The sequence below is a fragment of the Juglans regia genome, chromosome 7 (genome assembly GCF_001411555.2).
Source record: "Juglans regia cultivar Chandler chromosome 7, Walnut 2.0, whole genome shotgun sequence".
Lineage (NCBI taxonomy): Eukaryota > Viridiplantae > Streptophyta > Magnoliopsida > Fagales > Juglandaceae > Juglans > Juglans regia.
Window position 1 is genome coordinate 11009112 of NC_049907.1, and position 24744 is coordinate 11033855.

General features: G+C 36.7%; 1 protein-coding gene across 6 annotated transcripts; it reads right to left on the minus strand.

Annotated features, from left to right (window-relative positions):
• Positions 1-1165: 1165 nt before the first annotated feature.
• Positions 1166-24511, minus strand: LOC108989269. 6 transcript variants are annotated; one of them, XM_018962820.2, is made up of 18 exons: positions 24012-24511; positions 20975-23689; positions 18647-19094; positions 16866-17094; positions 15838-16002; positions 15342-15614; positions 14974-15219; positions 10594-10989; positions 9105-10496; positions 8862-8918; positions 5762-6190; positions 4836-5059; positions 3193-3323; positions 2328-2594; positions 2029-2207; positions 1811-1914; positions 1651-1729; positions 1166-1557 (listed from the first exon to the last, which is right to left on the minus strand). In XM_018962820.2, the coding sequence occupies exons 1-16, from the start codon at positions 24376-24378 to the stop codon at positions 1825-1827; spliced, it is 7608 nt and encodes a 2535-aa protein (XP_018818365.1). In that variant the 5' UTR covers positions 24379-24511; the 3' UTR covers positions 1166-1557; positions 1651-1729; positions 1811-1824. The 6 variants fall into 6 exon arrangements, with proteins under 6 accessions (XP_018818365.1, XP_018818363.1, XP_018818366.1 ...); XM_018962818.2 differs by having other exon boundaries at positions 1642-1729; XM_018962821.2 differs by having other exon boundaries at positions 1642-1914; positions 9105-9266; positions 9540-10496; positions 24012-24510.
• Between the last annotated feature and the right edge of the window lie 233 nt (positions 24512-24744).

A 24744-nucleotide genomic window follows, 5' to 3' on the forward strand; every position in this document is an offset into this window, starting at 1 on the left:
GTGTTTGTTTGATTAAACAACAGTTATTTTGGATTTAATTATCACAGCCTTGTTAATTTAAATACAACCAAAAAGTTTTTCCCATCCAAAACATGTTCTAAACACTAAATAGTACATTAAATTAATGTCATTAATATTAGTTTCCTTTAATCTTATTGGCTTATAAAATGCATTCATTTCAACGGTAATTATCGTTATTATATAGTCCACTTAGAACATCATTGTCAAGTCGAAATTTTGACTAAAACTTGAAATTTTATTTGAAGAGATTAATCCATATTGGACTAGTCATTTTAAAGTCAAAATAATAATATAATATTATATATTTTACTAATTTTTTTATATATATTTTATAAATACTCTATATACTAATTAATAATTTAATTTTTACTGTCCAAACAAATTATTTAACATAAAAAAGAAATGAAGAAGAGACGAAGAGAAAGGAAATACTTTTTAATAAAATATTATTTTGGTTGGTGAATAATAACTAATTAAATATGACTTTAGTTTTCCATTTACTGTAGCTCATAACTTGACTTAAAGTAATTTGACTAGTCCAATTCAACTGATTTTGAAAAAATTTAGTAAAAATTTTGATTTGACTAACATTTAACTAGTCCAATACTAGTGCTCTTACACATCAGGATTGCAATTTTTTTTTTAATTATTTTTATATAGCAGGTCTTAGACTTGGAGTGGCAAATTAAGAAGAGTACACATGCTGATAATATTGTTTCTCATTTTTCTTTTTCTTTCTCTTTTTTAAGGTAAGTAGATACCAAGCTAAGATGCAAAAGAAGATCCATGCTGAAATTAGATACCTGTAGCTCAAACCCATACAAATACTTCAGATCCTAAAATGAAACAAAAAGAGAAGCATTTATTTCTTCAAAAACTCTTCACAACCTCTTAACATTTCACACTCTACATTATTTTTAATTTTTATTATTTTTTTCTTTTATCAAATATTTATTATATAAATAATGAATAAAAAATTTGAAATAATTTTAAAAGAATAAATTTAAAAAAAAATTTAAAATAAATATTAAAAATTTAAAAACTTTTAAAAAATATAAAATGTAGAGTATGTGAAGGTTGTATAGCAAAGCTATTGTTTCTTTGTCAGATACAATGATCAATAAACAATAAATGGCAACTGAAGGAGAAGAAAGCAATGGATATCGGTCAGTGAACCACTGCTTTTCAGAGAATTATGTACATTTTAGTCAGAGTAATAAAGAAGCAGATAGATTTGAACAGCAGAGGAGGTGATTTTGTCATGTTTATTCACACATATACACGCAATAACCACGTAGAAGGAAAATAGATACAAAATTTGGGAACTCTGCTTAGCTTGGTGACAGAACATGAAGAGCAATGATAAGCAGTAAATACTCGACAAAAGCCCTGATTCCAGCAAGGAAACCTGATAGGCTATCTTTTTTCATCACAGTCAATTCAATATTAAAATCCTTTAGCTTTGTCTTTTTCGCGTAATTTACAACAACTGCTACAGGGACTTCATTTCTCTGCTTTTAGCAATGCAAAAAATTCCTGATGGAAGAAACTACACATAAGTCAGCTGCATTCCAGGCTCTCATGGCTAGTATTTTAAAACAAGAATTGTAAGAGACATACATTGCTGACCATGTAAAGATATGTTGACAATAGGCAACCAGAATGAGCAACATGGAATGTCACGCCAACCTTCCCTGGCTCGCCATTGCTGTGGAATTCAAAACTTATCGATTTTCATTCTGAAACAACGGTTCCGTGAGCACAGGTGTATCTTTCGCTTAAAACTCACCGAGTCCCATGTTGCTACTGTTTGAGCTCTACCAGCTTTACAATGCCATCTCCACCGCATGTAAGAAAACCGTGTGAAAAAACTTGTATGTCTGTTACAGCAGCCTGTTCCATATGAATGAATTTTTCTTTAGTACAGGTATACAACTAAAGAAATTTCCTTTGAGAACAAAGCCAGATTCTATGTTATGTTAGCAAATTTGTGTGATAAAAGATTACCCGAACAATTCCACCAAAGCCTCGAGAGCTTGGTTGCAGAAAGGTATGTCTTTCATGCAATTTTGACCAGTGATATACTAACTTAGCCCTTTTGGCATCCCAAAGTTTAACATCTCCATCTTTGCTTCCCGTCAAGAACAAACTAGTATTTGGGATGGTACGTATTTTGGTGATACTCCCTTCAGACCATTTGATTTAAATAAAATTAGATCAAATAATCATGCATAATAGATGACATTTAAAAGAACAAAGCTTTACCTGAGTGAGCCTTTGTTACATTTAAAACAACAAAGCTGTACCTGAGTGAGCCTTTGGTATATACCAAAGCATCCCATTTCGATTCTGGTCCCCAACATTTTTAGTAATCCCTCTCTGCATGTCAGAACTTGAAGATGAGCTGATGCTTTCACCATTATCAGCGTGCCTGTTCCGCTTACTCTTACCAGTAGCAATGTACCGGAAGTCATGGAGTCCAACATCACCACCTTTGCCGCCAGTCACAATAAGAGGAGAAATGGAACCACTTCCTATATCATTATCAAACACAGCAAGGGAGCGGGCTCCACCTTCACAACAAAGGGAATGAATAAACAACTTGACTGCTAAAAATGCATATTGTTAACTAATTTAATCACAGCTGAATAGCAATCTACAAACCAAAAAGTATGGCCAGAGCACCGAAAGAAGATTGAAGGGTAATGGGTTTGTCAATGTTCCAGATCTGATGCATTTAGAAGTTTTTTTTTTAATGAACTTCCACAAATGATGCTGCCATGAATCTAGACCAAAACAATAACAATCTACGAAACGATAACCTAAACCTTACTTTATATGGAGGATAGAAACAATTCATTTGAGGGAGTGAGGTAATTACCAGATTCATGATCCGATTAGGTAACTTCAATTTATATCTTACATTGTTAATAGTTGTCATCATAATTCGCATCACCTTCGGGCAACTTTCACGAGTCAATATTTTTTGGAATACTTATGTCACCACCAGAAAAACTTGTGGGAATATAGTATAATAATGTAACTAGTTTTTATGTATTTTCTATTTCAAATGTACCTATACATTCCACTACAAATCAATAGAATTGGGCAGATAAAGATGGTCACATGCAACCAGTTTCACCATGTGCAGTTTCAAACTAAGAGGAAAACCTTCATGACATATAATGGAAGCTCGAGAGGTTGAAGGTGGAGCCAATGTATCCCATATAACCACATTAACACCATTGGAGCTATTTCCAGCTGCAGCAATGACTGATCCGCCAGAAACATAAGTAACATCCCTACAAAAGTACTTAAGATTTAGTATCAATTAAAAGCACAAAGATACACACCCACACTTTTTATTATCAGTAAATAAGTATTTTATTGATAATAGGCGAAGCCAAGTACACGGGACATATACAAGAGCCACACCTAGGCATGACTATCTAAGATACAAGAAAATCATGTACGTTCATGCCATTAAAATCTATTAGAATCGACCAATGGAATAAAGTGTGCAGAAAAAAAGTTTTAAGCTCATCCATTGTCTGTTCACAATCCTCAAAGCTCCGAGTGTTCCTCTCCATCCATACACACCACCATAGACAGGTCGGTATCATCTTCCACATAGCTGCAATTTGAGAATTACCTCGGATTCCTTGCCAACTAGCCAAAAATTCAACAACCCTTATTGGCATTACCCAAATGAGTCCCACTCTCGCGAATATATCGTTCCATAAATTCATGGCTACATCACAATGTAATAATAGAGAATCCAGAGAATCACCACTTTTCTTACACATGTAGCACCAATCCAATACAATGAAGCGGCGTTTCCTTAGACTATCTAAGGTGAGCATCTTCCCTAACGAAGTTGTCCATACAAAAAAAGAAGCTTTTAGGGGGACCTTAGTCTTCCATATGTTCTTCCATGGGAAAGTTCTTGTAGAGTGTGTCATAAGATTTATAGTACGACACACTACACACACACACACACACACACACACACACATCATTTCAACTATAGATTTTGTTACCCGACACTAGACCAAATCAAACAAATACCACTATTGTGAGGATTAATTCTAACACACTTCGAAATCCTGAATAAGCAAGAAGAAACAACACCCTGAACTTTTAGCCAAGTAATTTATATAATTGTTCCTGGTTTTCACTCACAAAAAATGAAATAGAAAAAGAAAGCCAACGTAAAATGAGACAAATGGGGAGAAAATGGCCACTGTACAGGGAACAGACTTCCATGGCAACATAGATGATATTACTTCACTAAAATCTGGAGAAGTGATAAAAATGAAAATACATTTTTTTTATTGGCACCAGGTGTTCGAGACTTTGAGAACAAAGTATCGACTAATCCCGGGGGTACACATGCCCTCAACAAGAAGTTTCCCGCAAGTGCACCTCGGGTAATTCAAGAAAAAGTTTCCCCCATCCCGATGACCCTTAGAAATTGTTTGCACCCAAGAGGATTCGAACCTTAGACCTGAAGGGAGCATATCACCAAGACCAAGGCCTTTATCACTTGAAATACATGAAAAAAGAAGAAAGAAAGCCAATGTATAATGAGTCAAATGGGGAGAAAACGGCCATGCTACAGGGAACAAACTTGCATGATAATATGGAGGAAATTACTTCACTCAAATCTGGAGAAGTGATGCTAGTATGCTTGACCAAGTCAAAATAACGTTCTAATTAATTCCTCAATCTTCCATCGACTTCCCAAGCATGGCTAAGATGAAAAGAAGGGTGAGTGGAACTGCCCTGTAAAACAACAGGAATAGAATACATACGATGCATGGTTATTGAAGCAGAGAGATGATTCTGTTGGACAAATGTTACTCCTTCCTCCAACCTCCAGCTGCCATGTGCATACAGTTCCATCCAAGGCTGCAGTAGCAAATCTGTGTCCACAGTAGTCAAACTGCAAAGCTGATATTGATGCAAGAGCATAAGGCGGAGGGACATTTGCAGCAGGCAGCACTCCATAAGTTGCGGTAGCTTTGTCTTTACCAAACTGCACTTATTAACCCATATCATCCTTATGCTTATGCACTAAAAGTCACAATGAACAATAAACAATTCACAAACCTCACTTAAGCGTTTTTTAAACTTTTAATGTCCATGCATTTCAACATATTATTTAAACATTTAATGTCCATGCATTGTATTTCTTTTCCTTTACTCTTTTATAGCTCTCTCCTGGAGCTTTTGGTGGTGATTTCTGAGAATCTAGAATCAGAAGAAAATAAAGGAGTAGAATAGACTAGTCACTGGTGCAACATAACAGGTAAGCTTCAACATGCAAAAGTTATTTTCCCTAAACTCATTTTGTTTGTCTGTCTGGTGAGAGACAAATCAATAATACAAGAAGCTCAAATACTAATGCACCTCGAGATGATGGTGGTACTTTACTATGCGAATTTGAAACATGGTTGAAACCATGCCTAAACTGCAATCAACCTAAACCCTTCCCGTTATGGCCAACAGCACAATCAAGGAAATGATCATTTCATAAAGAATAGGCAACATTTTGGATTGTATTTTATCAAAAAAACACTTGAAAATACATTTCTTTCTGATGAGTAGAAAACCTTATAAGAATTCCCATTTGCTCCACAAAATCTACAAGAATATTGCAAGAAAAATACCCAAAGAAAGACTAATGCGTTACCAATGAACTATTGCATATGTTACCATATGATATGAAAGTTCTTACCTCCCATAAGTAAATGTGTGTATTGCTAGAACCCACCAAGAAGAATGGCCTAGAGGGGTGACCTGAGAAAGCCCTTGTGCTTATATTTTCAACAGTAGGTGGTGCATCAACAAACTCCTCAAAGTCTTGTTGAATCTCCCAACCTAAGCCAGAGGCTCCCATACCGGCATAACCCGGTATCCCAAATGCTCCACCACCAGTCAAGTCCCTGCCGGGCCTAACCAGAGAGCCCACACCAACAGTTGCTCCACCCAACCCAAGGTGTGCACCTCTTTCGCTCCCTAGACCAACACCAGGAGAGACACGTGTTGGAACTGGGGTCGATTCAGAACCAGCCCACCCATTCTGTGGCCAATCAGCTATTGACCAGATATAGTCTGACTGATCACTGAAAGTCGAACCATCTTCCCAATTAAAGAACAGTATGCCCTGAATTGATACAATTTGACGTTAGTACATGTTTTGCATGTCATTCCAGGTTGGGCATAAGATATAGATAAAAAGGCTAAAATATAATCAAGGCAGACAAATTAAAGACAAATAACTAATGTCCTACTCTTCAAAGCTTTATTGCAGCATAAAGCAAGCTGGCAAACACTCCCCCTAGACTCTTTAGATGGAATTTGTTATTTTTATAAGTACATTGAATAAACACAATTACTAATGTATAAAACAATCCCGCCAGAAAAGGGAGAAATTTTACAATTTTGTTCTCCCATGTAATTTTTGCATCCCCATCATGCACATGTCAATGATAATTAAGAAACACGCAGCACTGAGTTGAGTATTATCGCTAAATTAAAACAACAGCATCGAGATTCAATGATGCTACTTCGATGGCAGCTAGTAAGCAAAATGTTGGGGGAGGGGAGATAAATAAAAAGGAACAAAAATTTTTGTGACTGGTATCCAAGTTATGTGTAACGCCTCAATGGAAGGCCCAAACCACATGACCTATACTCCAAAAGGACTAGATAATGATACAATTGAAACCCTATTGGAATCTTATAAAGAGCAAGAACTTCTCATTTACACCACCTACCCTTATACTTATCATATGGGGTATCACAATCTCCTCCCTTAAATTCCCAACGTCCTAGTTGGACCTATTCACTGTAGGTGGCACGGCTCAAGTCCCACATTTCTGGTTGGGATAGGCTCTGATACCATTTGTAACGTCCCAATGGAAGACTCAAACCACATGACCTATACTTCAAAAGGACTAGTCAATGATACAACTGGAGCTCCATTGAAACCTTATAAAGACTAAGAACTTCTCATTTCTAAACAATGTGGGATCCCATATAGTATGTATGTATTGTCAATGACAATTGGATCAATGCTCACAGGTAATAATGGCCACTAAATAAGTGAAAGACAAGATGAACAATTCATGTATGATTAATAGGAAATACATGGGGCCAGTCACTCATGCACCATGCTACATGAAATTCCATGATTTTGTTAATTCTGCATATGTTACGAAACACTGAAGTTTTTGCTAAAGCTAAATTAAGTTACATTATGATATGCTATTAATGAGTCTTCGATTCATTTGTTTCTTTTTATGTTTTAATGTCTCAAATGTTGATCACGTGGACACAGAGCTGGAAGGCCAGAAGTAGATTACTTTTGGAGACTTAGACTGGAATAAGTGTTATTTCTACAAGGATTTAGTTTATGATTAAAATATTTGAATAAGTGATCACTACATAGAACTAGTTATGCCTTTTCATTATGTTTCAGCTTTATGCTATGAAAGATTGTTATGTTAAGTTAGTTGATGATTCAATAAATGAGGTATTTTCATAACTTCGAATCTCTTTACACGGCATTATGTTATGAATGTACATAACTCTCCTGACCTATGGGAAGGGGTGTTACAAATGGTATTAGAGCCTATTCCAACTAGAAATGTGGGACTTAAGCTGTGCCACCTACAATGGATTGGCCCGATGAGGGCGTCGGGAATTTAAGGGGGGTAGATTGTGATACCACATATGATAAGAATAATGGTAGTTAGTGTATGAGATCACACATTGTTTAGAAATGAGAATTTTTTGCTCTTTATAAGGTTCTAATGGGACTCCAGTTATATCATTGACTAATCCTTTTGGAGTATAAGCTATATGGTTTGGACCTTCCATTAGGGTGATACAACACATGGAAAAGAAAGAAATAGTTAATATATTCAAGATAGTGGGTTGGGGTAGTTACAATTGCTTTGCTGCGGGGGTTGGGCTTGGTGTATATTGGTTATTAGGGGTACTCAATTATGAGCTTGGTGTTCTCTCTTGTATACACCTAGTGTACTTGGTTATGCCTATTGATATTAATAAATTTAGATTTATTAATATCAAAATTTATTCTTGAACAAAAATCCATTTATTGATTTATTTCTTCTAGTTCATGACCGGAAGGAGGGGATCACACGTTACACCACGATTTTGAATAACAGGAAATATCTTGTTTTTTCTTCAACAATTTATGATCTCTAACGGACCTCTCAGTAGGATTCAATCACTGATGAAGTTCTAACCATTTGTCATAGAAAAAAGATGGCATTGATCTTGTAGGATTCCCAAGAAATTCTTCAATATCTTCCGGAAGCAGATGATTATTCATGTTTTGTAAATAGCCAGGGCATTGAGGAATATTCAGAAAAGCATTTGGGGAATCGGTCTGATTCAATCTCTGTTCATTCCTTTTGAAGAAAGGATCTAAAATAATATTTACTGTATATGACTGAAAAGACTAGTTTGAACCCACAGCCAAGCCATCCACGAATTGTTCCTTTTGCAAAGAGTTGCATTTGGCAAGGTGTAGATTATAAGAGGTTGCAGATTCTGAGAATTTATCTACTTTCTACATTTGAAAAGTTCAAACAAATCATGAAAATTCAAATGCAACATTTCCCTTGAGAAGCATATTTTCAACTTCATTTTTGGTAGAACAATGGTCAATTGGCAGTTCCATGATCCAAAACAAATCTGGACTGCTTCCTACCTTCAGTCTACCCACAACAAAAGGAGTTTTCACCAAAGTCCCACTAAATTAAAAACTTCAAAACAGAAGCTAGAGTTTGCAGGCAGAGTCTAACCTTCCGATTGCTTGCAAGCGCAGCTTGCCTTTGATCAATAGAGTTGACACACAATGCCTGCTCAAGAATAAGGTTAAGTTACTATACAATGGAATTGAGGATCTACAAAGATGATTTTCATAACCGACATGACATCTACAGATGAGTCGATACCAATATATTTTACTACAGCAAGCAGTACCATGAATAAAAGACAATAAATTAATAAATAAAAATATGCAGAAGTTAAGAAAGAAATATTACCTCCAAAAGCTCCCCACTTCTCTTATACAATTCTTTAGGGTTTTTGAAACTTATAACCTCCTTAGTAAGAGTTGCATCTTTTTGCCAGGAACTTGGAAAAGCAGGGCCACCATGAATCAGACCCCCAGCAGGCGATTCCGATTCACTACTGGCAGAACTATTCTGAAGCATGCCATCATATGTATTAGATACTTCCAGACCAATATATTTATCACTCCATGCTTTAGAGAGTTTCTGATCAAAACTATGTGGCAAATTTACTTTTCCATGTTCAAAGCCTTCATATATTATTTTAGAATCGACACAGATATCCCATAGTAGTTCAAAAATTGATGATTCATCTTTGCTTTTCATGATCTCAATATTTACAGTACCCTCACAGAGGTCTCTGGGTTGAAGTTGACTAGATTCTTTTAACCATAGAAGAGTCATTACCTGCAGTCCATTCTTTACTTTCTGTTGTATAAATGATGCAAGTTGTTTAACATGATAAGAAGAAAGATGTGTAAGTGTGGTCTTCAATAACTCTGCCAAGCTCAACGAGACCAACCTGATCTCTTCTGTTATACTGTTGCCATCATATTCCAAATTTGTATAATAAGACACACGGGAAGAAAGTTTTCTGATGGAAACACCAGGCAAACATTTATCGTCAAGTTTCTCGAATTTCTGTTTCACGAAGCTGGACATGTGTTGCCACAAACAAGTGCCGATAATTTGCCATCTTTCTTCTTCTGGCATTGAATGCATCATATCCCTAGCAAGTTTATTTTGCACACAATTTGAAGCTTGAAAGCCTTCTCCTCGGTCATCCATTGATAGATTATGAGCTACTAACTCTTCAATCTGGGGAAGGAGTTTCTTCATATTTGTAACATCAACTTCATATGGAGCATGCCCGTTGGTTAACGTGATCAAGAGAGGTTGCACCATCAGAAGGAGAACTTTTGAGTTTTTTTGAAGCCAAGCAGATGCAAAATGTACATAAAATTCAAATAAATCAAGAATGATAAGGGGTTCCATCATGAGATCTTTAGTGATGGGGCTGGAAATAAATCGCAAAGCAGCTCTTAAACTCCACAATGATGGCATAAGGCCTTGAAAGAAGTACCCCCAAGTATCTAACCACTTGGATTTCTTGTTAGCAGACATGTCATTGTCAATATTACGCAACTTGGTTTGAGGGCAGGTTATACTGCAAGCAGTAATAAACCGTGAAAATAAAAGGGAAATTTCGTTAGTAGCCTTCAACAGTGGCATACGCAGAAGAGGATACAGTATGAAACTGTCAACATTATAGCGCTTATCTTGTGACTGATCTTGAGAAGCAGAACCATCCAATATATCATATCCCATAAATAAGAGCCCATGATTACATAGTGAGACAAGCATCTGTTGAAAGGGATCAAACAAAATAAATCAGCTGATAGAAAGCATCTGCTAACGTATTAACAAGATGTTAACACATCATATTTTACAAACTACATACCATGCTGACTACATTGGCAGGAGCCAAGGAAAACCTCTGGTCAAACTGTGAGAGCCCTCTATAGAACTTACGTCGGAAGTTTTCGAGTAATTCCTCATATTCATGAATCTCATACTCCTTTGAGCATGCACCAGCTCCAACAGATTCTACAATATTGCCTGGCCAACTTGGATGCTCTATCAGCAATTTTGAGAAGTATGGAAGTGCCAAATCTAATTTATCATGGGACTCCAGTTGAAAAGCTGCATCACCTGAAAGCCAGTTAGAGGAATCTTGTGGAGAAGGCTTTAGAATCCCGTTTAGAATTTCAAAACTTCTGACATCATCTGACCACCTCCCATCATCTCTACTCCCAATGACACTCATGGAAGATGAAAGACACTCCAAAGCTTCAAGCTACAATGAATTTGAGAAGCAAGTCACTATTTTGTATCAGAAACATGATGACACGACACAAAGACAGGGCCTGAAGTAGGTGACCATAAAAACATTAGAAGTCATAAGAATTTCAAAGTTTGGAGATCGGGGTTTGGTAAATAATAAATATGTCAACCTTATTGTAGCATTCAGCAGGTGTTTAAAGCTCTAAATGGACATCTTAGCTCTGAACGCCATCCAAGGTAAATTAGGTTTATTTGGTGGATCCATTTTTAAGAATAGGGAGCTATTCTTACAAAGTTCATCATATAAAGGTATGCATGAGAATAAAATGCTTGATAAACGATTTGATTTCAAAGAACTGCACCTTTCTCTCCCCCACAGATCAGTCTGTATGGTATTTGTTGGGGTCTATGGGCCTGATTCTGACAATGATAGAAGGATGTTCTGGGATGAGTTTGCTGGTCTAGTTACTAGGTTCCCCAGCAAAAAGTTTGCAACTAGTTTCCAGCCCTAACTGGAGGAGTTCTACTTTATAATTGAGCACAATCTTATTGATCTTCTCATGGATGGGGGGACCAACCCTAATTGAAGAAGACACGATCTACTATTGGAAGAATCTTAGTTGGTCTAGAATAGACACATTTCTTATCTCACCAGGGTAGGAAGCGTTATTTCTTGATGTATCCTAGCGAAAACTCTCATGATTGCTTTGATAGTTTTCCTATTTTGTTGGACTGCGATCACAGGCTGAGGTAGTGAATATTTCAGTTAATGTAAAAGTTTATTGGCTAGGATTAGATGACTAGGACCTATTTGAATTTTTGGATGAATGTAATTTGTCTTTATCTTTATCTATGAATATTTAAATTCAAAGATAAATAGATTAATAGATAAATGTTTGTCTTTATCTTTATCTATGAATATTTGAATTCTAAGATAAGTGGTTAAATAGATAAAAGTTCAAAAGACTTTTGATCAAGATTGAATGTTCGAAAAGATAGGAGATATCAAGTGATCTGGATAGAAGATATCAAGCAGAAAGAGTTTCGAACTATCAAAAAGTTATCCAGAACAAAGGCTGAACAGAAATCAGTTACTGCAAAGAAGAGTTATCGCGACATGTTAGTAATCCGTCAGGAGATGTCTTCGCGACAGATTCTATCCGTCAACAGAATCCTACTGAAACTAGAACTTTTTTCCAGATAGTTTATTTAAGGGATTCTACTGGTTAAGATTTTTAGAGATTCAAATTCGCATATTTTCTAGTTGAGAAAATTCCTAAGGAATTTTCATACTGTTTCTCTCAGAGAGTGGTACTTGAAAATTTTTTAATGTTTTATCTCTTTTTTTTTAGTGCGTGCATACTCCATGTTGGAGAATTGATTGATTGAGTTTTAGCCACTGGAGTTTCAGGAGAAAAGCCAATGTTTGAAAATCGTTAAAGGTTCTAGCTACTAATGCAGTAGAAGACAAATGGGTCATTTGTCTGGTCAAGTAAGAGTGTCAATTGACAAAATTTTTGTAATTGAGCTTTACTTGTAATTGATTTTCAAATAATAAAATTGATTTTTCTGGATTTGACTGCCCCCGTAGGATTTTTTACCTTTAAAGAGTTCTTTAAAGGGTTTCCCTTCGATACCAATCTTGGTGTTACACACTTCGTTTATTTTATGTATTTGATTGTTTATCAATTAATTTATGTATTTGATTGTTTATCAAATTAATTGCATGCTTGACGACTAACCAATTTGTTGAATGAATTGGTAGATATTCCCGCTGCATTACAGGGGTACTTGGGTAATTTCAATTTCAATTTTGAAAATATGTGGCTACTCTCAAAAGGATTTGTGGAAAGGGTGGAGGGGCTAGAATTCTTGTCGCTTTCAAGGCTCGAGTTGTGTTTTGAGTGTAAACTAAAGGCACTGAAAGCCAATCTAAGAACATTGAACAAGGAAACTTTTGGAGATGTGGGGAGATAAGCAAATGTTCCTCTTGAAGGAGTCAAGTGTCTATTGAAGAAGAGAGGGCCTAGCTGTCAAGGAGAAGGCGAAGAGAAATACAACCATTAGAGAATTGGAAAAGACTAGTCTCGTGGAGGAAGTGAGTTGGAGAAAAAATCAAAGCGATGATCTTGATTGGTGCTGCATGTGTACAAGGGATGGAGAAATAGTGGACCACTAGCTACTACATTGTGAGGCCGTTAGTCCTACTGCCTTTAGCCTATTCGGGTTGAGTTGGGTCATGCCTCAATAGGTGGCTGATCTTCTTTGTTGGAATGGTCAGCTTGACAGCCTACCAATGGAAATTTGTGGAAAATGACTCCAATTTGACAATCTGAGGAAACGGGTCTTATCATTATGGATTAGTGTTACTAATGTAAGAAAAAAGGGGGAAACTGTGGATCATCTATTGTTACATTGTGAGGTGGCCAGGATTTTATGGGATGATATCTTCAACCGAACTGGTGTGGTATGGGTTATGCCTAGAAGGGTAATGGATATTTTTAAGGTTGGAAAGGCCTTAGGGGCAATGTTCACATCGCTGCTATGTGGAAGAATAGAAATGCTAGGTGCTTCAAAGAACGGCAGCATTCCTTGGAAGAGTTGAAGAGATTCTTTTTGGACACTCTATTTTCTTGGGCTTCTGTCATTGTGTGTAATGGGGATAGTTTTCATAATTTGTTGTATCCCTCACTAGTGGTTGATAGGTGTATACTTCCTGTGTACTAGGACTATGCCTTTTTCTATCAATAAAGTTTTAATAGGTGGGCTAAGTTGGGTTATGCCCAAGAGTGTGGTGGACCTATTAGCATGATGGAATAGGTCTCATAGTAGTGCCCAATTAGCAGCCGTGTGGCGGATGATTCCTTTGTGCCTAATGTGGTGTCTATGGTTGGAAAGGAATGACAGATGTTTTAATAACAAGGAGCGTGCAATGGGGGAAATCTGGAACTTCTTTGTATTCTCTATTTTCCAGTGGTTTTCTGCTATTGTATTGAGGGGAGGGAATGTTCATGAGTTCTTATCTTCTTTCTAGTCTATTAGAATGTAATTAGGTGCCTCTCTTAGTATATTTCCTGTGTACTTGGGCATTGCCTAATTTCATTCACATCAATAAAAATTATTACTTATCAAAAAAAAAGTTTTACTTATCAAGAAAAATTTGCCTATTGTGGTGTATTTGGAGGAAGAGGAATGATCACAGCTTCGAGAATTGTCCGAAGAACAAGGAAGAGGGAATTCTTCATTACATATGTCTATCATTTCGATAGCAGTCTACTTAAGTCCTTCCAGCTTGTGTTTTTCAGACAATCGTGACCTTTTTACTCTATCTAATTAGGTGTTTCCATTGTACACTCTTTGCGGTACCGCATTTTGCATTTTAAAAAAGTCATCTTAGAAAAAAAAAGACAAATAAAGGTGTATGCATGACTCTCGACCATTATGAATTGTTTCATTAAAGTGTAACAGCTTAAGCATATCAAGCGATTTGTTTGTGATAGCATAAAAATGATAATCACTACGCATGAATGGTAATAATAAGGACAACAGAAATGAGTGAGCAACAATGGACAAGCAATTTGGTATCCTAACCTTTCATCAACAGACATAGGTTGAAAATCATGCAGAAAAAGTGAAGAACTTGTGAACAGATTTAAACTATAAAGTTATAACAATTACAATGTATCTGAACATAATTTATTTATTTATTTTTATGACGAGGAATCCTGGCGACTGTACAAAACGCTACATGTCTTTAACCTGGTTAAATAATCGGCTTTTCCACATATGGATGTGGTCCCTAGAAATTGTTTGCACCCAAAGGTTCGAACCTTTGATTTAGTGGGAGCCTACTACCAAGATTAGGCCCTTACCACTTTAGCCAAACCCTAGGGGTAGTATCAAAATGTAATTCATATACTAAAACATTACCAAGATGCTATATACTCATCCAGCATAAACCCCTATTACAATATCATGAACTGAAAAATGAACTTACAGGAAGCCCACATCTTTTTAAGGCAGTAGCTGTCATCAAAGTTGCCCACCTACTAAGAACTGCAGTATTTTGCTCCCCCACTGCATTCCTCAAGCTATTTTTGGAGGCTAGCATTTGGCAATAAAGACCAATATTTGGTTCCAAGAAAGCAACATGCTTGGACGAAAATGCAGACTTTTCAGCTATGGTATTGATCTGGAAACCAAGCATGTGAAAAAATGATTGCAAGTAATTCCCCATTTCCCACTGCAAATCAAGAAGTCCTTGTAAATTATGCTATCATCAAAGGCAGGGAGAATTCGTACATATGGCTATTCACAAGAATATCCTTTTGAAACATAATAAGAAAGTATTTCTATCCTTCAAACCTCCAGAAGGCTTGCTAGCCAGTAGTCGCCTTTCTCAATGGTTGATGGAAGCAAAAACTTTGTTATTAGATGATGCTGTAATGGTCCACCACGCTCCTCAACAAGCTGAGAAATTACTATTGCAAGCTGTTCATCCCCAAGGTTCTTTGAGCAAACATTGAGAGCTGAATAAGTATCACCCCCAAGCAGAAAGAAAGCAATGGCCAGCTCTAGCTGATGTCTCCCCATTAAAACATAAGCATTCTTCAAAGCAGCTGCCTTGTTTTTTTCCTCCTGTAGCAGTAATTAATGCAAATGCATATTCATGAATTAACCAGTTTTATAGTTCATCTAAATTGTCCCCAAATAACACAAACAAGAAATATGAGAAAGAAACGAGGTTTAGGTAATTGACTTCTTCTGAGAAACACATTGGAGAAAGAGCCTCTGTAATTGTTTTATCTAAGCTTCCAACAGAAATAAATCAACAAGTTAACCTGATATAACTCGAGAATACCTGAAAATTCCGTGCAAGAAAAGCCACCAAAGGCTTATCCTTCTCGTCCTTGCTGATTTTAAAAAGACCAGCCAACACTTGAAGTCTATTCAATGCTATATATAACAGAGCACAATCCTTGGGATCTTTGTTTTTAAGATATTGTGATCTTGCCAGTTTCTCCATCTACAGTAAAAAAAACCTTCGTTAAAATTTTTTAAAGAGTAAAGACACAGACTAGAACTCATCTCACTACCTTGTCAACGAGGATAGGTGCTTTTACTATGGTTCATAAAGAACTGTGTCCAAAAGAGAGGCGAGGGGGTAACTGCTTTTTATCATAAACAAAAACATACCACATACTGCATGCAAAATAGTAAGAGACAATTAAGAATTGTGTTGTAAACAGCTATGATCATAGCTGATGTGAAATCAACTTGTACCCCTTGCATCGATGGCTTGGTCACCAAGATATATAGACGCCCAAAACCGAAATGACAGAATCAGAAATCATCAGCTATTTTAACAAGCATGATTATTGTGAATTCAAACATTGTATAGCTGCTGCATCCAACCTTGGTACTGACTAATAAAACGAGCTGTTTGACATAGCTCAGAGAGCCCCAAACTAACCAACAATTGGACATAAGAATCCTTGGACGTTATATATCCATCTATACAACTCACTTTAACTTTAATTCAATTAGCAAAGAGGTGTTCACATTAGTTTCCAAGAATAGATGGTAGAATGGCTCTACCTCTATCTCCAAAAGAGTTGGATGTTTTTATGCCAGCAACACAAGCTCGAGCTCATTGAACTGTTGATGTTGGAGCAGTAGAAAAAAATAACAAGGATTTTGAAAAAACAATTGGCAATTATAAATTTTATCCAACGATGATGTTACCTACTACCTTCAGGAACTGATTTATCAGACATTATTTAGAAAAAAATGCTCAGGTGAAAAGGACAAAATATTTTTCTGTCACCGTCTAAAAATGGAAACATTTTCCTTGTATGATGGAGCAAAAATAATGATAATATTTATTACCCGTGCACGCAATTGTGTTGTATTAGTAAACCAATATCCAACTCCAATAGCCCGCATTTCTTGCCAAGTTGGTCCATTAGGTAGAAAAGAACCAAATAAAATTTCTTGGGAATCAGAGTGGTATGCCCATACAATCAACCTAGAGTCAACAATCAACTCTTTCATAGATGCCGATCTACCAATCATCCGGAAAAAATGTAATTGCTGAAACCTCAACGCCACCCAAAACCTGGAAGGGGAAATAAAAGAATTTAACATTAAGAGAAAAGGAAAATCAAGATTCCATTAAGAAAATAAAATTTTGGTCACTCCTCCCTATGTTTTGTACCGATTGAGATTCGTCCTTGGTGCTATTTTTTATGAGGAATAATCCATCATGCCATGAAAAATTTTGAATTAAGTCCCTCTGTTAGAAATTCCATCCACTCAACTTTACAGAAAACACATGGCAGTCTGAAACAATGCCATGTGGTAATATTATTTTCGTAATTAAAAATTACATAAAAATAAAATTTAATAATTTGTTTTAAAAAATAAACAATGGAAGAAAATAAAAGAAAAACAATGGCGCAAGGGGCACCAGGTGGTGGCCGAGCTCAGGCCACCATGTGGCTGACTCCAGCCACCCACCAGTGGCCCATGGAGGCAAAGATCTAGCCACTACGTGGATGCTCAAAACGAGCCATGTGGTGGCCAGAGCACCTAGTGGCCTTTGCGCCAGTTTATTTTTTATTTTTTATAAATAAATTATTAAGATTTTATTTTTATTTTTATATAAATTTAATTAAGAAAATAGTATCTTCCACGTGGTAGTGTTTCAGACTGCCATGTGTTTTCCATTAAGTGGAGTAAACAGAATTTCTAACTGATGGGCTTGATTCAAAAATTTGACATAACACGAGGTGCTATTCCTAAAAAGGGGAAAAAAAAACAGAAGGCGAATCTCAATTGGGGAAAAGAACAGGGGCTTACAAACCAAGTTTGCTTGAAAAAAATATGAAAACAATGCTAGTGTCACTTTAGATAGGGAAAACAGAGTCAGCTATTAACAATGCATAAATTTAGAGCAAACAAATATAATTTAATACTGCACTACTAGATATATTAACTCAATAGAGGCATCAAATTACAAAAAAAATAGCAATTTAATATTATTATCTTTGAATAAATATAAAATACAAATATCACTTGTTATTATCTGTGAAGAACTTCTATTTTTTGAAATTCCATTTTTTCATAATGACTTCAATTTGATGGACTTGAGCCTTGTAAAGTCCAGTAAATTGAACAAGCAGTATTGAACCACCATCATGTTACAGTTTTTGAGGGCTCAAAATTCATGTTACAGCAACAACTACGCATTACAAAATTTCACGTTTAAAGTAATATTCACAACATGTTTTCCTTCTTTTTTATTTACTTTCTTTTTGTTGACATTTCTGACAAATTCAATCATTTCTTCCAATTCTCCATGACCAATATCGATATCACAGGACGCCCTTAACCCTATCTAGAGAACTTTACTTAGTATGCTCATAGTTTCTATGCACGCAAATTTGTAAGCGCATCCTCTGTAACAATCAATGGTTATTTAGTAAATGATTCTTGACATTCTATTGAAAATTTTCATTTAAAAAAAAAACAGACCAGTATGAAAGATCCAGTAAAAATAAAAAAATCTTTTGGCAAGCAAATCTTGTGAAACGGATATCAGAAAACATCACGTAAACACCATGGAAAAACACATAATTCATCAGATACAGATTCAGATTCAGATGTACCTTCGCCCAGGTTCATCAAGACTTTCATAGGCAGAAGTCTGTGCAGTACTAAGTTCACTGAGAAGATCAGTAATTGCAACAATTTGAGTCTTCTCTGTGTCGGGTATAGCTGCTAGCTGATGCAAGTTCTCAAGAGTCTCAACAAAACCACTAAGTTCAGATTTTTTGGAAGAGGAAGGGAAGATATTATTGGAAGCAAAAGTTTCAGAATCAGAAGCAAATTGGAACATACTGCTCTGAAACTGAGATGATGTTGTGGTCAAATCTCCACCCCATTGAAATCCTTTATCAGTTGAACTTCTGAAAAGACTTCCTTCAAAATAATCAGACAAAAGGATCTCTGGGATTATGCAGCAGGTCTTTGTGGAGGTGTTTTTCATCTTAGTAGCATAATAAGTAAGACATTCAACAAGATGCCTCACAGCCATATATGCACGTTTCCAATTCCCTAAACACATTATAAATACCACTCTTTAATTAACACATCCAAGGAAAAGCTTTCCAACTGGAGAATTCTGAGCTAGAGAAGCAATATTGCCCTAGAAATTCCAAAACTAAATTGACAAGGGACGCCAAAGAGGAAAGGGCAGAAAAACGGACAAAACATGCACTTGAATGCACAACAAAACAATATAAATTACCAAGATGAAGTTCCTATGAAGCATGCCAATCATAATGCACCAGTTCCTAACAACATAACTGCTTGGCAAGGTAAACTAGTTACATCATTCGGTTGAAAAAGGATAAGACCACAGATAATTATTATTTTTTTGATAAGTAAGAGTAATTATATTAATACGAATGAAATAGAAGACCACAGATAATTATAAGGAATAAAAGGTTGGAAAAGTAGAGAGTCAGTCAAAATAAGTTCTATCAGGACAGAGCATTAATATGAAGGACATTCACAAACCCGCATCTGTAGCATACTTTATTAAGTTCTATAAGGAGAACATAATTTAGTCTCATTTTAGTTTTCCTCTTCTTCAAAATATATATTGGTTTACATATCACAAATGAAAGAAATTTCAAATTAAGGGTTTCCATCATATCTAAGCAAAGAACATCCAAGGAAGGTTTGAAACACTGGCAGAAACTTTCTTTTGCTTGAAACTGAGTAAGTTGTGGGTTCACAATGAAAGATAACTTGAGCTTAGAATATATCAGTCACTGGGTTCTCCTATACCAAATGGTCATATGAGACCTACTAAGAGTAATCAAGATATTTAAAACGGAGGCAAAACAGTTAGAATATTTCTACCCAGTGACATGCATAATTACCCAAATCAGACAACAGCATAATTAGGGTCCGTGGTATGAAATTTTAAAAGTTGACCCTTGGAGTGAGCTCTGCATAGCAAATTGGTCCTCCATCTACATATTGTTAGGTTCATGATGTAAAACACTAGCCTGGCAACTATTATCCATGTCCTGATTGATATGGTTTGAAAATGTGGTAAAACTGCATAGTCATAACTAAAAAATAAAAAAGTCAAATATCACAAAAACAAGAAAAAATTAAACTTACGAAAATGAACATCAAATTTTAAGAAAAAACTAAAGCATGAACAAAAACCAAAGGAACTTAAATTGAAATAAGCATATCTAAAAACTGAACTAAAGTTAGAACTTAAATGCTAAAAGAAAAAACCAAAAACTTAGAAAAAACTTAAATTAAATATCTAAACTTAAAGTAACTAGTATAATAAATTCAACTAAAACTAGAAAAGAAGAATCAATTTTCTAATAAAAAGACTTTAAAAAATAATAGAAAAACCAAAACTTAAAAAACCTATAAGCAAGAACTTCACTTTTAAGACTGTAGCTTGCATCGATCCCATGGGTGGAGGGGATTTCCTGGCCCTCTTAGGGTGGCTGTGTGCACCCTGGGGGGAGGACAACCAAGAAGATGGTTGCAAGCACAAACTCTCTTTCTTTCTTTCTTTTTCACTTTTTAAAATTTAATTTTTTTTTAATTGGTCTTATGAGTTATGATTACGTGACTTTTTTTTAAAGCGCTCACTATATAGCTATGACACGTGTCAAAATCTAATTAAATGTAACATGGAACATTGGTGTCAACATTGTCCCTGACAAATCTAATGGTAAATTGATGGATGGATCAATTTAATGTGGGACTAACCTTTGTGATAAAGTTTTTGAACTTTTTTTACCACAGGGACCAAGTTTGTAATCAGGACAAACCCCAGGACCTTTACAATAATTATCCCTCTTTTTAGCCGTGACTCATATTCGTAAATCTGAATCTTAACAATGCCATGGCACTAAAATCAGAGGTTCAAACAAGTAGTTACTAATTCATAATACCTGAAAATATATTCATAAGTAGAGTTTCAGGGTGATAACTAGGTAAGGATCCGCTAAACCTCTCCACTACTTCTGGCAGGCTCCATAAACCAATCTTCAAACCTGAATCACATTTCAATCGATCCCTTGCTATGAACAAACTGCTGGCAGGGAAATCATTCTTCTTATGCATCTCTACGGATGGCCGAGACGCACATGATTGTTTGAAATTACCAATGTCACAATCAGTGAAAACTGCAGAAAGAATGTCCTCATTTGCTTGACCATCACAATGAGGGAAACTTTCCTCAATATAATTCAGATGGCACTTGGCCTTATGTTCTTTAGGAACATGGAACAGCCATTGACAAGATACACAGAAGTAATTATCATGAATAACCACAGGTGCAGCTTTGGGGCCCCAGTGAAAGTCATGAATGGGAGGAAGAGTGTGAGTGAATGCAATGCAAACCCATATGTCCATTTTTGAAGATTTTTCAGAGCTCAACAAATTGTGACTTCCACACCGCCTTGTTGCATATACTCGCAACTCATTCTGCATGCATACTCCAAGTAATAACTGACCATTTCCTAAAGCTAACCAATTTAAAGCAATGGTGCCTTTGTCAAGGAATAATGTATCTTCTAACATAAAAGTCCCTGCACATGTAAGGTGTACAGAGTGCCATATATGAAGGGTGCTGACAGTATTCAGATGACGTTCCACACAGACGGTTGCAATCTTCTGACCACAATCAGTCAAGCATATGGAACTAATGGGCCCTTGATGTGCAGCAAACATACCAACAAGCTCCCATGGCACGTGAGGGGATGAGGGCTTACCAGTGTTACTTCTCCACAGTTTCAAACTTCCATCAGAGCAGCCAGTGGCCATGATATATGCAGGATAACTGCCATACATATCATTGGTTGAATCCAGCTTTTGTTGTTTATGAGTCAGACTACCTGGACAGACCACAGCAAAACTTGTAACCTGATCGTGGTAGTGAGGATCTGGTAAATGCGATGAGCAAGGATTTACGCCAAGACGGTATCTTTTACCAGAAAAAGCACCTTCAAACATCCACATGCTGCCTTCTGAGCCATCTTTAGTGTCAAAATTAGATTCACAGTGGCTTGCGGATAGATCAGAACAATGAAAGGTCATTTCCCATGATAGAGCCCGAAACCCTTTCATCCATATCCCCAAAAGCATAAATTTATTGTACTTGAAGGTCTTATCACAAGTAGAAGGCAATGGAATTGAAAAGATATTTGTGGGACCATCCTCATATGGACCATGGCCAGTGAAAGGTATAGTGAATAAGTAGTGACATTCTATATGTTCTTCTTTGTTGTGGTGGATTGTAACTATAAAGCAATCAATTCCTCCAATGTGTCCCATAAGCAGAAACAGGTCGTCATTCAATACTGAAGGTGCCCACCTCAAGCATGTATATTTGGGACATGAATCTTGAGTCACAAGTTTTCCATAAAGCTTCCATGTTGGAAGCAATGACGGACAACCCAGAATGCTGTTGGAAATGGTGGTAAGTGACCAAAAAAGAAGCAATCCGTTAGAATCTAGAGAAACAGCCAGTTCAACTTCACAGCTATCAGGATGTGCTGCAACTTGTAAGATCTTTCCGGCATGACCACCTAAGTTCAGAATTCCACTGGCAGAACATGATAAATAGCCATCCGTCCTGGATTTACTAGGAGAAGTATCCTCTATATTATTAGATGCCTTGGTATGTAACAGTGACCAAACTAAAGAATCACTAGGTAATAAATGAATCAAAGAACACAGAATTGGTGGACCGGACAAGCGGTTCCTCAACATAACAAATTTATTAAGAAGTAGCCTGTTTTTAGAATTTGAAAAACTGGTCCCACGACATTCTCCCTCTTCAAGGCCCTGCAATTCTTGTCTCCTCCATAATGTAACTCGGGGAAACCGCATTGGGGAGATGTCATCAAGACAGTGGATAGCCCAAAAATAAACCAGCTTTTCTGGACCAAACCCAACTAACCACTCACACCTACCTGCCTTGTCATGCTCCAATCCCTCAGTGGACAATATTTGGTCCACTCCATCACCAGTTTTTAAAAGGCCCCAAATTTCTGTGGACCACAACACATATACATCCATGCCCAGAGTTCCATTCAGGGCCTGGTTAATCTCAATTACAGCAACTACACAAAAAGATCGCCTGGTGGTTTCGCGATCGATGGTGTCCTTTCCAGTTTTTCTGACCCTTCCATTATCCATCTCACACCATAACCTTGCTGTTCCATCTAAGCAGCATGTTAGCAGCAGTTGTCTCCGTGAATGTTTTCCATCTCTATTCAATTGTCTTCCTGTCAATGGCCTCCATTGGATCGTTGACACAGATAGAGGATGATGTAGCTCAGCTTTTGTGTAATCAGATTTTCCAGTACTCCAACATACGAACACACATTTGCTAAATGCATCAACCATTGATCCTTCAATCTGAGGGTCACTAAGATAAGCTGCCGTAGCGAAAGGTCCCTCAAGTGACCACGTTGCAGAAACCAGAGTTTGGGGGCACTCTGCTTTAAGCTTCCAAGCTATTTCCCAGGACTTGCTGTTGTTTCTCCATAAAACCACCTCTATTCCACCAGCTATTATCCCGTCCCCAGAGCCCGTCCATTCGACTGCCTCCACCTTTGTACATTGTACAAGCACTGCATTCTGGCTCCAACAAAAAGAACCTGAATATATGAGTAACAAATTCGTAATTTAAGATACCAATGTCAGAAAGAAAAAAGTAAAATTAAAAAGAATAGAGAAAGTAAAATACAGTCATTCTCTTGGAAATCCGTGTGCCATCTTACTCAAAATTTATCAGATACTCATACTTTAGAAACTGAAAATCATAATTAATTCGACGATGTTGGGTCATTTTTAGTACAAAATGAACACGCTAACTGTAATCAAATAACGTTAACTAACTCAAGACTTCACGTTTCAATTCCTTTCCCTTGCTCAATTATCTCGGAAACCAAACATTAAAAAAAAAAAACTTGAACGTACCAGCGGAACTCGCCGAGTCATGCTGGAAGAGGCAGACACAGTTCTCCACTGCAGCGGCTAGCTCTCCCATCGATGGCGACACCGGGGACCAAGACACAGCGGTGACGGCGGAGGAGAGCTCGAAGACCTGGCGAAAGATTGGGCCAATGAGGACTTCGTCGGGAGAGAGAGGGGAGGGGAAGTGGGAGATGACTAGGAGAGAGGAGGCGGAGTAGGCGACCCATGAGTAGCCGGAGAAGTCCGGGAGGAAATCGATGGTGGATCCGGGTGGAGAGGAGCGGGTCGGAGCTGGAGGGATCGGATCGGATGGGAGGAGGGGAAGGGGGAGGTGGGGGATGGGATCAACGGTGGCTATTGGCTCTGGCATTTGGTTCCGGGTATGATCATAAGAGGAAGAAAATGATCCAAATGCAATTTTACGTAGTTACGACTAATAGTCACTGGAGTGACGACCACTCATCAGGGATGTTTGCGTTTGGATCTTCGGAATTTTCTTTCCCCGATTGTAATTTACAAGCTCATGCCATGCAATTCTTGAACAAGTCCTTCGAAAAATAGACTCGCCGGAGGAACGACATAATAATTAAAAATATAATAAATAATATTTCTCTAAGGTTATCTAAGATGATTTAAAATAATAGTAAAAAAAGTAACGAATAATATTAAAAAAATAATAAATAGTTTATGAATAATTAAATATTCTGAGATATATATTCTCAACTAATCAAATATA

Coding starts and splice junctions, on each gene's coding strand:
- LOC108989269 (XM_018962820.2), bottom strand. CDS start 24,378: ATGCCAGAGCCAATAGCCACCGTTGATCCCATCCCCCACCTCCCCCTT. Junction 10,990..14,973: donor TAAAAAGATGTGGGCTTCCT/GTAAGTTCATTT, acceptor AATTCATTGTAG/CTTGAAGCTTTGGAGTGTCT. Junction 5,060..5,761: donor CACACATTTACTTATGGGAG/GTAAGAACTTTC, acceptor TAATAAGTGCAG/TTTGGTAAAGACAAAGCTAC.